The 16,652-nt window shown below is 39.4% G+C and overlaps 1 protein-coding gene across 7 annotated transcripts in view; it reads left to right on the top strand.

Annotated features, from left to right (window-relative positions):
• NTNG1 (netrin G1) overlaps nucleotides 1-16,652 on the top strand; it is a 368,374-nt gene that overhangs the window by 272,349 nt on the left and 79,373 nt on the right. For 6 of the 7 annotated variants that reach the window (XM_044944630.2, XM_006066884.4, XM_006066879.4 and 3 more), the window contains exons 4-5: nucleotides 2,629-2,801; nucleotides 15,585-15,611. In XM_044944630.2, coding sequence (XP_044800565.1) covers nucleotides 2,629-2,801; nucleotides 15,585-15,611 — 200 coding nt within the window. The remainder of the gene's footprint in view (nucleotides 1-2,628; nucleotides 2,802-15,584; nucleotides 15,612-16,652) is intronic. The other variant, XM_044944632.2, reaches the window with a different exon arrangement.

The following is a 16,652-nucleotide window of genomic DNA, read 5'->3' as shown; positions in this document are numbered from 1 at the left end:
AAAGTATTAGCAGCTACACGATATATAATCCAATTTACAATTACTACTTGCATTCCTGGTCTTCACACATGAAACTAACATATTCTTTGGGGTCACATTGTTCATTTCCTCATTTGGAATTTTTAACACCAGATAAGGTGCTAAATCAGTGTAAGCTGGTGCTTCTATCACTTAGGTTTCTAACATATTCCATATTTATAAACAGAGCCATAAATAAAGGTGCTAATGGAGAAGGAGAAAGATTATTTAAAGCAACTTAGCACAAGTAACTCCCTGCCTATAGGAGATTTTTATAAGACCTGGTTCATAATTAAATACTGTCTGTTTCACTTAACTGAATCTTTTCTCTTTTTGAAAGATTGGAAGAATGTTAATTTTAAAGATTTTACTTATGTGTTGATGATGAATCAGTTCAGTACAGTTCAGTCGCTCAGTCGTGTCTGACTCTTTGCGACCCCATGAACCACAGCACGCCAGGCCTCCCTGTCCATCACCAACTCCTAGAGTCCACCCAAACCCATGTCCATCAGGTCGATGATGCCATCCAACCATCTCATCCTCTGTTGTCCCCTGATGCTGAATAGCTATTGTTTAAATACTAGCCTTTCAGCTTATTATAATATATATATAATACATATTATATATATTATAACTATACAGAGGGCAGAGTGTAGTTACAGGTACTACAAATTGTAGTAGATCCTGAGGAAGCCAAGGCTAGGTCTTACCCAGGGAGGTTTCAATGGGTGGCCATTGCTTTAGGAGCTATACCTTTTAGTTAGAGGGGAGCTCGACAGCTCTCAGTAATAATCTTAGCTATTCCTTTGCTTCCTTGCCATAAATATGGATCAGTATTCCAAACAGACCATCAGTGCACAAGAAAGAAGGTTAGATATTGCTGTACAGACATCATGGCTTCCCAAGTAGCTCAGTGGTAAAGAATCTGCCTGCCAATGCACGAGATGCAGTTGACATGGGTTTGATCCCTGGGTTGGGAAGATCCCCTGGAGGAGGAAATGGCAACCCACTCCAGTATTCTTACCTGAGAAGTCCCATGGAAAGAGCAGCCTGTTGGGCTAAAGTCCATGGGGTCCCAAAGAGTCCGACATGACTTAGCGACTGAGCACACACGTACATGCATACGTACAGACATTGTACAGCAGTTCTTAAAGTATCTTATTTTCTTGCCTAAGAAAGAGTATTGTTACTTTTCCCAATTCATGACTTCTGCCAAAAAAGAAACCAAACGTCTTTGTGAAATTTGACTTTTTATATTTTTGTCCTCATCCCTGGAAAAGATAAGACTAGTTTAAAGATGTGTACACACACACATATTTTCAGGTCCTGACCCTGACAAATCTTGGCCCTTTATTCCCCAGGTCTGTGTGTCCAAGTTCTTTCCTTTGTATGGACACTTCTCTTTGCATATACATTATTCTGACCTCTGATCATAGACATTCTGTCATCCTGGGTTTAACTTCTCCAGAGGGTGCAGCTTGTGTTTTGTATGTTATAGTTCATAACCTGCTGCCTCAACGAATATCAAGTCTGACTTTGAAATTTTACAGTCAGAGACTTTGGATATGGGAATGTATTTTTGTGAAAATTGCATATTCCATTGTTGCCTCTCATATATCACAGTTTTATTCATGGGCACCAAAGGGAAGACCTTGGCTAATGACCTCAAACCCTTGCCACACATAGGTTTTTCTAGTGTTCTAAGCACTTTTTTTTTTTTTCTGAGTCATTTGACCCATTTATGCGAGACCTTTGTGATTATTTTACATGAGTAGGAAATTTGAGGGCTTCCCTGGTGGCTCAGATGTTAAAGAATCTGCCTGCAATGCTGGAAACCTGGATCCTATACCTGGGTTAGGAAGATCTGCCGAAGGAGGACATGGCGACCCACTCCAGTATTCTTGCCTGAAGAATCCCCATAAACAGAGGAGCCTAATGGGCTACAGTCCATGGGGTCCCAAAGAGTTGGACATGACTGAGCGACTAAGCACAGCACACAGGAAACCTGAGGATTACTCAGGTTGGGTAGAGGCCTTGGTGGAAAAACTCTCGGCCTGAGAATGCCATTTTATAGCCCCAAATAAAAATATCTGATTGTAAACTATTGGGATTTATAAAATATATCTGAATAGTAAATTGTATCAGTGTTTATATTTCTTTTTAAACAAAGAAGAATTGTCCTTCTGGTTTAAGGAAAAACAGAAGATGACATTGTTCTTCAAACCCAGATGTATTGTTGTAGATTTGATAATAGCACAGAAAAGCCTCTCATTAGTGGCAATATTTTTCATATCTTTTGGGAAACCCTTGATTTCTGAGTACAGTTGTCTTAGGGGAGCCTCAGACCCCACTGATCTGACTGGTATTAGGATTCCGCAAAGTGTGGTATGAGGTCAGGCTGTATCAGAACCCCACATCCACCCTCAAAGACACTTGTTAAAAAGATTCTGAGGGTGGGGCCTACAAATCTACATTTTAGCAAGTCTTTAGGTAGCACTCAAGCACTGCCGACTGTGAGAACCACAACTCTAGGAGATAGTTGGGTAAAGCCTCAGTGATCTCCAAGATCAATTTGACTTAACAATGAACTCTTGTCTTTCCTCTGCCTAGGTGCAAATGTAATCTCCATGCCACTGTGTGTGTGTATGACAACAGCAAATTGACCTGTGAATGTGAGCACAACACTACAGGTCCAGACTGTGGGAAATGCAAGAAGAATTATCAGGGCCGACCTTGGAGTCCAGGCTCGTATCTCCCCATCCCCAAAGGCACTGCAAATACCTGTGAGTAACTTTTGCTTGGTAACGCCATATTCTCTGCACGAAGAGCTGAGAGTTCCTCTCAATTTCACTTGCAATTGTGCTTGCACTCCTTTTCTAGTAGTCTCATTCCTCTTCAAAATGCAGCCGAAACTTTACTCTCTATTTTGCCACATGTAAGCACATTTGAGCACTTGGATCATCTGTTAAATTCAGTCTTCCAATATTGACATCAGTGTGTTGGGAAATGATGTAAAACCACAGAAGAAATTTTGTCTAAATGGATTAAACAGGAGCTTTTTTTTCCTTCCCCAAATTAATTTCTAAATTATTAGTTATTTCTAAAATAACAAAGCCATTCAAAACTCTGAACTCTGGCTTAATTTTAACCATAGAAATTCTCTACATGTTTATAATCCCATTTCCCATACTGGGCAACCTAAGAGGTGCTTTGTCTAAAAGATGCTTCCTTCTCTATATTTAGCTACAGCCTAACTTTGTCCAGTGAAATAGTTGGCTTTTTCCAAATTCCCACAGTTGAGGTCATGCCTGGCATGTATCCTCTTAGGAGAGGCCACCTTTTGATAAAGACCATGACTCTAAAGCTGCAGGGACCACAATAAGAAAAAGAATGTATGTGTGCATGTGAAAAGAGCACAGGCATTATCTGTGTGCACAGGAACCGTGAGAGATGCCGCGTTCCCATTCATGTGGGCGCCCCTCTGAAATCCATGAACCTCCCGAGGAAGACATGTTCTGACACACTCAAGGAGAGAAGTGATTACTTCCAGAATGAACTGCCCAATTCCATCCATGGACCAATTAGCCACTCACAAAAGCCCAAGGTTTGACCTCTTTTAAAAGTAGAGAAGGGTGAGGTTGAGAATACACCCGTTCAAGTGAGAAGTAACAGAAGCAGCAGAACAGTGAGCAGAGGGAGAATAAGTTGAAAAGCCACCAGCTCTGTCTAAGGCTGCCAATGTTACCAGGCACTTCAAAGCAGCTCCTGTGAGAAACCAAAACCTAAAAACTAATATCATAGGAACCAGGACCTTATCAAGTTAAGTATAAGAGTAATGGACCAAGTAACAGGCCATAAAGAATGGGGGCATAAAATTATGATAAAGTTTTTATGAAGCAGGGAAGAAAATCCTTCAAAGGTTAAAAAAGCACCTCTTTGTGAGGGTATTCAGTTTCTTTCTGCGTTAAAGAAAAAAAATGACAGTCTAGCTCCTAAAATTAATACATAAAGCTCTGTTGAGAAGAAATGTTGAATTGTTTTTTCAAGGTGGCTTTATTAATGGAAACTCTGTGGGGGTTTCCTTAATTGCTGAGAGCCATCAGCTCAGTTCAGTTCAGTCACTCAGTCACATCTGACTCTTTGAGACCCCATGGACTGCAGCATGTCAGGCTCCCCTGTCCATCACCAACTCCTGGAGCTTACTCAAACTCATGCCCATAGAGTTGGTGATGCCATCCAACCATTTCATCCTCTGTCGTCCCCTTCTCCTCCCGCCTTCAACCTTTCCCGGCATCAGGGTCTTTTCCAGTGAGTGACTCTTCACATCAAAAATATTGGCGCTTCAGCTCTAGCAATGGTTCTTCCAATGAATATTCAAGGTTGATTTCCTTTAGGATTGACTAGTTTGATCTCCTTGCTGTCCCAGAGACTTTCAAGAGTCTTCTCCAGCACCACAGTTTGAAATTCTTTGGCAATTGTTTGGCACTCTACCTTCTTTACAGTCCAACTCTCACATCCATACATGACTACTGGAAAAACCATAGCTTTGTCTAAATAGACTTTGTCGGCAAAGTGATGTCTTTGCTTTTTAATACCCTGTCTTCTTTAGTGGGACAGCAAGTAAGAGAACAATGTTCAAAACACTTGCTAGCATTCTGGCTCATCCTCAGGGATGAGCAACTTGTCAAGGCTTCTAGAAAGGCAGCTGGGATAGACTGCTGTTGAAGGCATTGGCTTCTATTCTAACACAGCCCTGTTTTTTCCTACCCATAACTGTGTTTCAGAGTCTTGCTTATTTCAAGATATTTCACTGGAAATACCTTCTGTGCCAGCTCAACTTTTTCAGTGTAATGAATTTCTTGTTATAGTCTCCATGGAAATGACTTATATACCCCTAATATTATGCATATTGCAGACCACCAGTTCACCCAGGTCAAAGTGCAACCTCTTTCAGTTTGCCTTGTGGATTCTATTGTCTGTCCATCCCTTAGCTTTTACTGACTTTCTCTAGACTTTTCCCCATCTCTGTTAAAATAGGAAGGTGACAGATGGGCACAATGGCCAAGGAGGTTCAATTCAGTTTTTCAGCTCTCAATATAGAGGAAGCTAGCTTAAAGGTTTTAAAATAATCTGCAATGGTCCAGTCTTGCAATGAAAAGAACCACTTTAAACAAAATCTCTGCCACATCAGACTGCTAGCAAATGTCCAAGGATGAAAGTAAGCAACTTAGTGGTTTAGTACACGGGTTCCAGGATCAAATACTAGTTTGTCCATTCACTAGGTTGAAAAAGTAACCTTGAAAAAGTAAAGTATTAACCTCTCCAATACTTGGTGTCCCATCTGTAATGTGAGGATAATAATAGTTTTTACCTCATAGGAATTTTGAGAGAAGTGAATAAGCTAACGCATGTGATGTGGTCGGCATAACACCTGTCACAAAATAAGTGTTCAAAAATAATTTATTTTTAAGATTTTCTTCATAAGGCAGACTTGTCAATTATTTGACAGTTTTAATTGTTGTAAAACATATTTCTTAACATCAATATTAAGTGTGTCCTAATTTCCAACCACTTTTTCTTTTTAAGTCTTAAAACACTGTATTAACCCCAGATTCCTGTATTGTCGAGGTTAACATCATCCACTCCATTTCTCATATGATAAGATTTTCAAGTCTCGTACCTGGAAGTCCTGTTTTTTTAGTGTGGAAGTTTAAGCCAAACACAGGACCTCTAGCACTGTGTTAGGATTTTCATGTCATATTGGCGTCTTCTTGCACACATGCGTACATGCACACACTCACCACGTGCATGCACATACACACATACATGACTGTAGCTGGTACAAACCAGTTCTCAAGAGGAACACTTAGGATAAGCTGTATTTTAATACAAGAATACGGAACCTAAGAAGTAAAATGGAATGGTTACAGTCTCTGATTCCTCAACACCAACTCTTCAGTAACCTAGAAATAACACTCATATTGGATAATCTCTGGATTTAGCAGAATCTCAAGCAGCCAGGATTATTTTTGAACAGGAAGATCAGTACCTGCCCACTCTTAGCATAAAAACTAGGAAAGCTTCATCACATCAGGAAATTTTAAGATCTCCCTGCAAAGACTCTCAGCCTATCACTCAGAAGATCCTTTAACTGAGACCTTGCTGGAATCCTAGGCTTGGAAGTCCTAAATTCTGGAGCAATGCCAAGGTCATTTTTGTATGGAGTTTATAGAGCCAGGAGAGAAGAATATAGAGCTCCAGCCCTCTAAAATACTACCATCCAATCATTTTCCATTATTATAGACTCAGCAGAGGCAGAAGTAATGACTCTTATGATAATATTTCTATTCATTGTGCTTTTAGAAGACTCAGTATGTTTTCTTAGTTCTTTAAAGCCATATGTACATATTATGTGTATCAATATATTTCATATTTTTCTACAAAGCTTATGTTTTATCTGTAAGACGTCTTTCTTTCTCCCTATTGATCTTCATTCTATTTTTAATAGAATTCTATTTTGAATGTCCTTTCAATTTCATTTGTGTCTTCCAAGTAGATAGAAAATCTGTCCAACTTCATGCTTAATCATGATTATCTCGATTCTCCTTGTCCAGCTCATGAGTGAAATTCTAATCCCTACATACAGATGCTGAAAACTTAATTAACCTTTGGGAACTATTATTTCAAAAAAGATTATATTATCTATACCTCTGATTGCCAAACTGTGTCTTATGACCTTTAAAAGAATTCCATGGCTCAAAAATTTTTGAAAATTCTGTACATTTTACTGACTCTTAGATATTCACACTGTGTGTGTGTGTGTGTGTGTGTGTGTGTGTGTGTATGCTTAGTTACTCAGTCATGTCCTACTCTTTGCAACCCTATGGACTGTAGCCCACCAGGCTCCTCTCTCCATGGGATTCTCCAGGCAAGAATACTAGAGTGGGTTGCCACTTTCTCCTCCAGGGTATCTTCCTGACCCAGGGATCAAACCCGCATCTCATGCTTGGCAGGCGAGTTTTTTTTACCGCTGAGCCACCAGGGAAGCCCTAGGTATTCACATTATCTTATTAAAAAATTTGAGCACCCAAAATAATGTATTTTATCCTGTGTTTTCCAAACTTTATTTTTCACGGAACACTTAAAAACTTTCTATGAAACACTCTTTTGGGGACTTGCTGCTCTAAATAATTTCCTGAGTTTACTGATAGAAATGTCATGGAGACAGACAGAAAGCCCAGCTACTTCAGCTGTATTCAGTCTTCTACTTTCCTCTTACCTACACAGTCTAATATTCTTCAAAGAAAGAAAATTAAATTGGTCTGACATTGACATTATTTGTTTGTTCAGAAATCCAACCTGAATTGTTATACAATACCTAGGGCTCCTCTGAGTGATGGAAAGTAATTTGATGATAGTTCTGTTATTTTCCCTGGTATTAAATTTGTATTGACCAATTTATATTTTCCCAAGTGTACACATGTGTGTCATTATCCAGACGATTTCCTAAGTGCTTTACATGCATTAGTTCATTTCAAACTCACAACAGTTTTGTAATGTAGATGCCACTATTTTCATATTCTAGATGTGGAGTCTGATCAATACTAGGGAAAAGTATCTTTTTTAACATTTAGCTGCTGCTGCTGCTGCTAAGTCGTTTCAGTCGTGTCCGACTCTGTGCGACCCCATAGACGGCAGCCCACCAGGCTCCTCTGTGCACGGGATTCTCTAGGCAAGAATACTGGAGTGGGTTGCCATTTCCTCCTCCACATTCTCTCTCTCTAGATTCTTGATAATTTTTGGACACTTAAAACTGGTTAACTATAATCAAAATTATAATAATAATTATTATAGTGGTAGCTGTATTTATTAAGCTTACCATAGCCTTTTATATTTTATAAAGTGCTTTACGTACTTTCTTGCAATAAATCTTTCCAGTGTCCCCATGGAAGGTAGGGTGTTTTTGTCCCCATTTTATAGATAAGGAAACATAGGCACATAAAGATCAATATGTAGGTTTCCCCCAAATCCCACAGCGAATACGCGACAGAGCAAGATTTAAACTTAGGACATTCTGACTTCAGGAACCAAAATGTTAGCAATTTAAGAATAGGACCATATTTTATTCTTGGCCTTCATAAATGTTTGTGGAATTAATTATTTGATGAATGAATAAGTAAACCTACATACCTGAAATGTGCCTGTGGACGCATTGACCTCCCATGCATCTTCCCATGTCCCCTGGCATATGTGACCTTCACAGTTCAGCAACTGTAACACAAAGGCCTTCACTCTCCCCCAGGAAGAGATCAACTGAGATTTAGAGAAAAACCAAGAGAAAAAAGAATCACTCATTGCTCATGGGTGCTAATGAGCCATCCACCTATCTAGAGATGGCATATTGGCTGTCTGGTTTTTAGAGGCCTCCCTAAGTGTCTTCCCAGGTAGTTCAGTGGTAGAGAATCCACCTGCCAATGAAGGGGGCACAAGAGACACAGGTTCAATCCCTGGGTTGGAAAGATCCCCTGGAGAAGGAAATAGCAACTGACTCCAATATTCTTGCCTGGGAAATCCCATGGACAGAGGAGTCTGGAGGGCTACAGTCCATGGGGTCCAAAGAGTCGGACACAACTGAGCAAATAAACAACTAAGTGGCATTCACAGCCTTGGTGACTTGACCACTGTTGGGCTCTGGTCACCAAACAAAATCCGATTCTGTCACCACAATAAGAGAGCATCTGTCAGAGTGTTACTTCCACGAGCTGTATGGCCAATATATAAAAACAAATACCTACCGAGTTATTCATGTACAAAACTAGTCCACAGTCCCTTATCTGATGATTATGGGACGAGAGCTGATTTGGAATTAAATTTTTTGTTTAAATTTAAAAAGTAATACAGTGTGTGTGTGTGTGTATATATATATATATATATATATATATTATATCAATACCCACAGCAGAACATCAAGTAGCCCTACTTAATCAAATATTTTAATATTTCTGCAGCAAACCTATGATTATTTTCACTCAGTGGGATAAAGGAGAAGACCACATTCATACCCCTTTCAGTCAGGTTTTGTCACCAAATGAGTTCAGATCATATTATGTTGTGATCCAGGTAAACTTTGGGAAAAAAAGTTTTGTGTCTTCAGAGATTTTTTTTTGAGGATTAAAAATAATAGGGGCTTCCCAGGTGGTAAAGAACCCACCTGCCAATGCAGGAGATGTAAGTGACACAGGTTTGATCCCTGGGTTGGGAAGATGCCCTGGAGGAGGAAATGGCAACCCACTCCAGTATTCTTGCCTGGGAAATCCCATGGACAGAGAAGCCTGGTGGGCCACAGTCCATGGGGCTGCAAAGAGTCAGACACGACTGAGCACGCACGTACACACCAGAGATAAAAGAGGGGGCCTATTTCACTTTTCACTTCCATGCATTGGAGAAGGAAATGGCAACCCACTCCAGTGTTCTTGCCTGGAGAATCCCAGGGATGGGGGAGCCTGGTGGGCTGCCGTCCATGGGGTCGCACAGAGTCGGACACGACTGAAGTGACTTAGCATAGCATAATAAGTTTAGCAACAGTATAGAGTGGTTATTAGAGGCCCAAGCTCTGGATCCTGGACCTCTGTATTCCAATCTCAGTCTCCTTCCCAACTGACTGTAACTTTTTGTGCTTGAATTTTTTCCCCATTGGGAAATAAACCAGAGTATTAATATCGTAGGGTTGTCACAAAAATTAAGCAAATTAATGCATGTAAGATATTAAACTAGTGGCAGTCACGTACTAAACACACAATGAAGTTAGCTGTTATGATCACTATAATTTCACTGAAATCTAACACATAGACCCATCCCAGTTTAAACAGCAGATTCTCTCTTTGGAGACAGCAACTATATGGAGAGAGAAATTGCATCCAAATGTCAACTTATTCATCCACAATATGAAATAAGTGATACAATATGCAAATTATTTAAGGCCTTATGATCAGTGTATTCTCTCCCCTTGTAATTAAGTCTCCTTGTAAAGCCAGATAACAATCGGAAGGGTGCTTGGTAAGTAAGCATGAGATCAGGAAATTTAAATAACTCGAATGCTAATGACATCAGGCTGAAACATCCTAACACATCCGTCCTACCACAGGGTCAGCCTCCCTAATGCCAAGAGGACACTGAAGGTCTGAAAGTTTACCGGCTACCCTTCCCTGTTCCTGAGACAGTGCTAGGCCAGTACTGCCACCACATGCCTGAAGATGTTCTTTTTTGTAGGCTTTACCTTCTGACTAGCTTTTCTTCCAGGTCTCAGATATAGTGAACTAATATCCCCTCTGTCACATCTGTCATATACGCCCAGGTCCCAGAGCCCTTCAGCTGCTCTAGGATGACTTAACCATCTTTGATGGGATTGTTTATGTATTGGTTTCTACCGTATAATTCTGTGAGGGCAATCTTAGTTTCTTCACTTTCAAATTTCTGGGAGACAACTCACTGCACCCCTTATCATCAGCAGTTGGACCAGGAAGCAGGGTTGAATGGATGTTGGAAGTAGAACGTCCTTTAGAATACAAATGAGGCTGTAGAATGTTTTCTTAGTCATCTCCTCCCTCTTTTTCAATTGGGCTTTTTGGAATTAGAGCTCCCAGTTCCTGCAGCCTGGCTATAAGGAGATCTAGTCATTTTCTTGAAAGGCCTTTGTCAAACCACCTAAGACAACAATGGTAATATTTTTTCTCAGTGTAAAGTATGCTGATTCCTTATCCTTTCTGCCTTCTTCTTGGTGAATAGCTGCTGAATCTTGCGTTGATTCTCAAAGAGAGTTATGGCTTTTAGCACTGAATTCATCCGCTTTGAAAAATCAATGTTTATTTTTGAGGACTCCATTATGTTGACTTTCTCAAGGTTAACTATGTCCCCTTTAGCCACATACTTGGTGGAAAAGTTAGTATAATTGAAAGAAGAAAGAGGAGAAGGAGAAGGGGAGGGAGAGAGGAGAAAGAAGAAGAAGGAGGAGGGGTAGAGGAGAAGAAGGAAGAAGGGAAAAAGTAGGAGGGGGAGGATGCAGGGAGCAGGAAGAGGAGGAAGGAGAAAATAACAAATTGTATAATTCCAACAAGTTCTCATGCCCCAACTGCAGTAGAATTCTGTAAAAAGAAAAATTTTAAATAAATATGGTAGTGGGGAGGACTGAATGAGGAGGGAAAGATTGCAAGTACCTACAAGCTTATCTCAGGAGATAGTGGAGGACAGAGGAGCCTGGCCTGCTGCAGTCTATAGGGTTACAAAGGGTCGGCCACAACTGAGCAACTAAACAACAGCAAGCTTAGCACCTTCACCTTCTTTTGGTCCTTTGGCTTACTCAGTGTTTATGTGTGTCTCTGACTGAAGGAGCATTTCTATTCTGGAAGAAGCAGAAGTCCTAAGCTCATATATCACATATTGCAGAACCTTCCCTTAAAGCTCTTTTGTACCTGTGTTTCATTTCCTCAGTATAAGTTTAGCAGTGTCTCAGTAGACAGGGATTAGGATTTACCTGGGCCAGTGTTGACTATAAAGGGGTCAAATAGGATGAAGCCCTTGCTTCTACTTGTGCCTTCCATTTCCTCTTCTGTAAAGTGGAAGGGCTGAGTAAGATTATTTCTTAGCTCCGTTTCAGCTCTCCATTTTTTGTCACTCTTTCTGAATTAGCTTATCTGATATCTTCCTTTTTTCCTTCTTTCCTATCTACCTATCATCTATCTTTCCCAAATGTTTTTCAGATTATTTCAGAGATAAATTTAAGCTAATGAAGCTTAAATTACTGGGTCACTCACTAGACTCCTTCTAAGCTATAAAAACATTAATTTCATGTCTGGTGAAATTATGTCTTATGTGTGTGTTAGTCATTCAGTGGTGTCCGACTCTGCAACCCCATAGACTGTAGCCCGCCAGGCTCCTCTGTCCGTGGAATTCTCAAGGCAAGAATACTGGAGTGGGTTGCCATTCCCTTCTCCAGGGGATTTTCCTGACCCAGGGATTGAACTCTGGTCTCCTGCATTGCAGGCAGATTCTTTACCATCTGAACTAGTATGATTTTATACTTTGAAATTAATATTCTTAAAGACAGCTCCCTGATTTGTATTTGCTTTGGGCCCACAAAATCTGCATTTCCCCCTGATTGGCTTAGGAAAAAAGACAAAAGTAAGTGTATACAAACATGAATATAAAAAGAAGGTGTGAGAAAAAAAATAATAGAAAGAAAATAAGCCAAACATTAAATGAATTTACCCCGTTGAGCATGAAGCTGACATCCAAGTTTCGCGGAAGGCAAAGTGGTGAGGGGCATATCTTGTACATTGTACATTCTTGCTCTCAGAATGGAGGAAACTTCCAAAGACAACAAAAGTATTTATGAATAGTGGACTCTGAGAAGTGTCTCAGTGGAACATTTTATAGGGCAAAAGATCATCCTATGACCAAAAGTGGTATCTTCACTCTGATAGACACTTTGGAAACACGTGATAAATTTTTGTTCACATATGCACTGAGCAACTTTTCTGTGCTAGGCATCATCCTGGACAGACAGTAGAGATACAGACCTGACACTTACCCCCTCAGAGGTCTCAGGCTAACACACAAACAGTCACACAGAGAAGGTGATAAGTTACTCACAGAAGCCTGCACAAAGAGGTATGCATCACAAGGAACGCGGGCTAATTCACATCAGGGAGATGAAGAAGGAAAGGAAGTAATAACTTCTGAGCTCAGTTTCAAAGGTAAAAATATTTTTTACACAATAGTTGTCACTTCACAAGGAACACTGAAAAGCTACCAAGACATGTCTAGACAGTTTTTCTGAGCATAATCTGACTGTCATTCCTGTGGTTTATGGGCAACCATCACTGCCGTGATTAAATTGCATTCATTGATTCAGCACTTACAGATGCCAAAGAAACCCACCTTTCATGAAATGAATTGTAGCCTTCCTGTCTTAGTTTCTTAAGCACTTGAAAGATTTCTCATGACTTACTCATAGCCTTTTCAATGCATATAACTGGTTATTAAATTCTTTAGTTGTCTGTAGAGAACCAAAAGCAAGGTATTTGAACATTACAATAAGAAACACTGGGGAAAAAACATTTGACAATATACTAATGGACATCCCTTGGTGTTCAGGTATTTTCAACTTCAAAAATCTTATTCCAGTGAGCAATTTAAAAATCTTCTCTAAGCAGGTCCCATTTTACAGCAGTGGAGTAGAAAGGGACTCACCTGGCAGCACCTCAAAACTTTTTAAATCACAAAATGATGAAGAGCCGGAATTTTAAGCATCCAAATGTTAGGTAATAGAAAACATCTTCATGAGGGAAATAGGATCTCATAATGGTCTTGCTTGGAGAGGTTTGTATAGCTGCAATGAGCATTTCTCCCCAGGACTGGCATCCCCAAAGGAATAGAAACATTTCTGCATCTTTCTAAAATATTCAGCTGCAGCAAGTACTGCATCAAACAGTCTTACAAGTTTGCTCTCGATTGTGTCTGGCCAAACATCCTGAGAACTTTGCCTTGCATTATGCATGGCCCTCCACCTCCATGCAAGTTTGAAAACACTTGAAAAGTCTCTTCCTGCCATCTTAACTTCCATTCTCTTTGACGGATTACAAAGGCAAAGCAGTTCCTTGCAATGGAGCCGGATTTTCAATCATGGGGAAATTTGGAGCTTCTGCAATTGCTACTAAAATTATGATGCTGCCATCATATCTCACTCAACAGGGGATTTGCAAAGAAAGAAAAAAAGAAAGATTCAGTACCAAGTCACTGTCAAAATGCGGCAAAGATGGTGTACTGAAATGTTGGGTCAGGAATCCAGCAGTCCTTTGCAGAAATCGCATGCAGCTTGAAATTCAGTTCAGACAAAGTAAAACATGAAAATTAAAGTTTAAGTTTCCAGTTTTGGTTGATCAGTGATCAGTAATTCAGCTGAAACATCATAAGCTCTGTGCATTTAAAATCAACATACATTGAATGTATCTAATAACTGAAAATAGGATTTCATTCCTTCCAGGTTTTTTTTAAACAACATGGTAAGCTTTAATTTCTCCTTCTCCCCTCCCTACTAAGAAATAGGAAAATAGCTCTCAGTTTTAAATAATACAAAGCTAGAAATCTCTGAGTAAGGTACAGTGATTAGTTAAGATAAGCAGAGGGCAGTTGTTCAAAGATTAAATACTAAAATAGAAATTTAATGATTCCTACATTTACCACCTGTTAGCACACTTTAGTGATGTGGAGAACAAGCCTGAACAGCTCATTAACAGCTATCATTTATTGACTGTGTACCATGTGTCAGACATTTTTATGGATTATCTCATTCGACTCTCACAGCAGCCCTGTGCAGTAGATACTATTAGCCCTTTCAGATGAGGAAACAGGTGTAGAGAGGCTGGGAACTTACGTGAAATCACCCAGCTAGTTAGTTGCAAAGCATGAGTCTCACTTAGTTCTTATTCCCAACTCATGCTCTCACCCACACCACTGCCTGGATTTGGTGGAAATGATATAAATCCTTGACTATTATTTATAGTGTCTGTCATGGTATTGCTTGTTTGATGAACTAACTAAATCAATAATAGTAATCATAGCAAAAATTGTTGATTATTGCACATACTACCTGCTCAATGCTTTGAGCATTTCAATTATATATATAATATATATATATATATATATATGTAATCCTTGCAACAACTCTAACAGGTGGAAAACAGCCACAGAGAACATAAGCAACTTGTCCCAAAGTCACAGTCAGTGAGTATAAGAGCAAAGCCTCAATCTGAGATAGCCTGGCTCTTGTGCCCCTGATCTTGGCTAGGAGTTTTCATCTGGATACAACTAAATTCATGTCCACGTTTATAACATCTTCAGTCACATTCTGCAATGGTTCCACCACCTTAGCAGAGCTTGACAATGAAAGCAGAAGCTGAAAAATTGATGATGCCCATGGTCGATGTGAATACAACCTAATGTATTCTTGAATTATTCTGCATTCTGCTAAATTTACTTTCTGTTACAGAGCTTAATCCACATATCTGACAAGTAAAAGAGGACTGAACATGATGGTTATATGTAGTTAATCAAATAAAACGACAAGTGACTTTCAACTGCTAACACATGCATCTCAACACGTTTAAAGAGATAGATGGCATGATGTAGATATATTTGCACAGGCACATACATTGTATACTTGGTGCTCGGTGCCCAGAACACAAGCCTAGCTTAGTGTCTGTTTTGAACCACATACAAATGTTCACTAACCTTATAGGTAAGCACAAAATGTTCGATGTCATGAATCTGTCTTGAGCCAGCTGTTAAAGTTGAATGCTGATTTCCCGACTCTGATAAGTTAAAGGAGTTCTAGAATAAGCGAAATGGTTTCAGTGGTTGGATATATGTTTGGGGTTTTTGTGTGTTCATTTTCGGATGATATGAATGTAATCAAGTGTTTAAGTTTCTGAGATTTTTATATGATGTTTAAGATATCCTTTACTAATAAATGACTAACAACTTTTCTTTATTGTTTTCTTTCTCTCCAGGTATCCCCAGTATTTCCAGTATTGGTAGTAAGTAAAAACAAAAACAAAAAATCACAAACCAAGTCTAAGCTAGCTTGGCTTTGTTGTTCAGCTCCTCAGATCTATTTTCCCAGTGTCCATTTCTGATGTAAGAGAGTATTTCCTTTGTGAATTGAATTGTTGTGTTTGTTCTCTGCACAGATATGGTGAGAGCACAGATGAAATAGTTATCTATATAGAACTCCTCCATGGATATGGCAATGCTACAGCTTTTCTGACTGTTTTTGATGAAGGCTACCTTTACAGAGGTGCAATTACTTACATAACTGTAACTCATTTAGCAAAAATATGAACAGTCCTATTTACCCATACTTAGTAACCAGCAAACAAATAGAACTCTCTCCCGAGGACTGTATATGGATTTCTCCCATAATTTGGGAAAGCAGAGAATGAATGCCAATAAATGCTTTAGGCATATTTGTTAGCCCAAAGAAATTACTATGAAACTAGGGAGAAGGAATTTTATTAATGCATTAAACTTTAGCCTTTGTGAAGGCCTGAAAGAGGTCAGTTTGTGATCATTAGTCTTTCTGGAGAAATGAAGGAAAGAAAATAATCAGTATGTCCATTGCTCCCTCCTAAAATACAATGATCCGTATTTTCCTGACTACTTGGGTTCAAGTTTGGTAGAGAAGGGATATAAAAAAATATATGCAAAATTTAGGAATGGGACTACTGGAAATTCCTGCAAGAAATGTTTTAGTAGAGATATCAGCAATTGAAAAGAGAAGTCTCTCTTCAACATTCTGTTGAACATTTCTGTAGTACCTTTACAAGGACATTCTACCAGATACCATGGGAGAACCAGGCTGTAGCTCCCTCTTTACATTTAAAGCAATGACACCCCAACACCAAGCTTGAAATACTTACTAAGGAAATGCCCCATAACTTTTCAGAGCCAAATCTCACATATTTTTAAATATTGTTCCCTTTCTCTCTGATGGTTAAAACCTTTGAATAGCTACTGAATAAGTGATTTGAAATAAAGTACTGACGGAGCCTAGATTATGCACTGTAAGTGAAAAGAAG

The sequence above is a fragment of the Bubalus bubalis genome, chromosome 6 (assembly GCF_019923935.1).
Source record: "Bubalus bubalis isolate 160015118507 breed Murrah chromosome 6, NDDB_SH_1, whole genome shotgun sequence".
Classification (NCBI taxonomy): Eukaryota; Metazoa; Chordata; class Mammalia; order Artiodactyla; family Bovidae; genus Bubalus; species Bubalus bubalis.
Note: the sequence above shows the minus strand (reverse complement) of the source record. Positions and strands in the feature narration are given on the sequence as shown.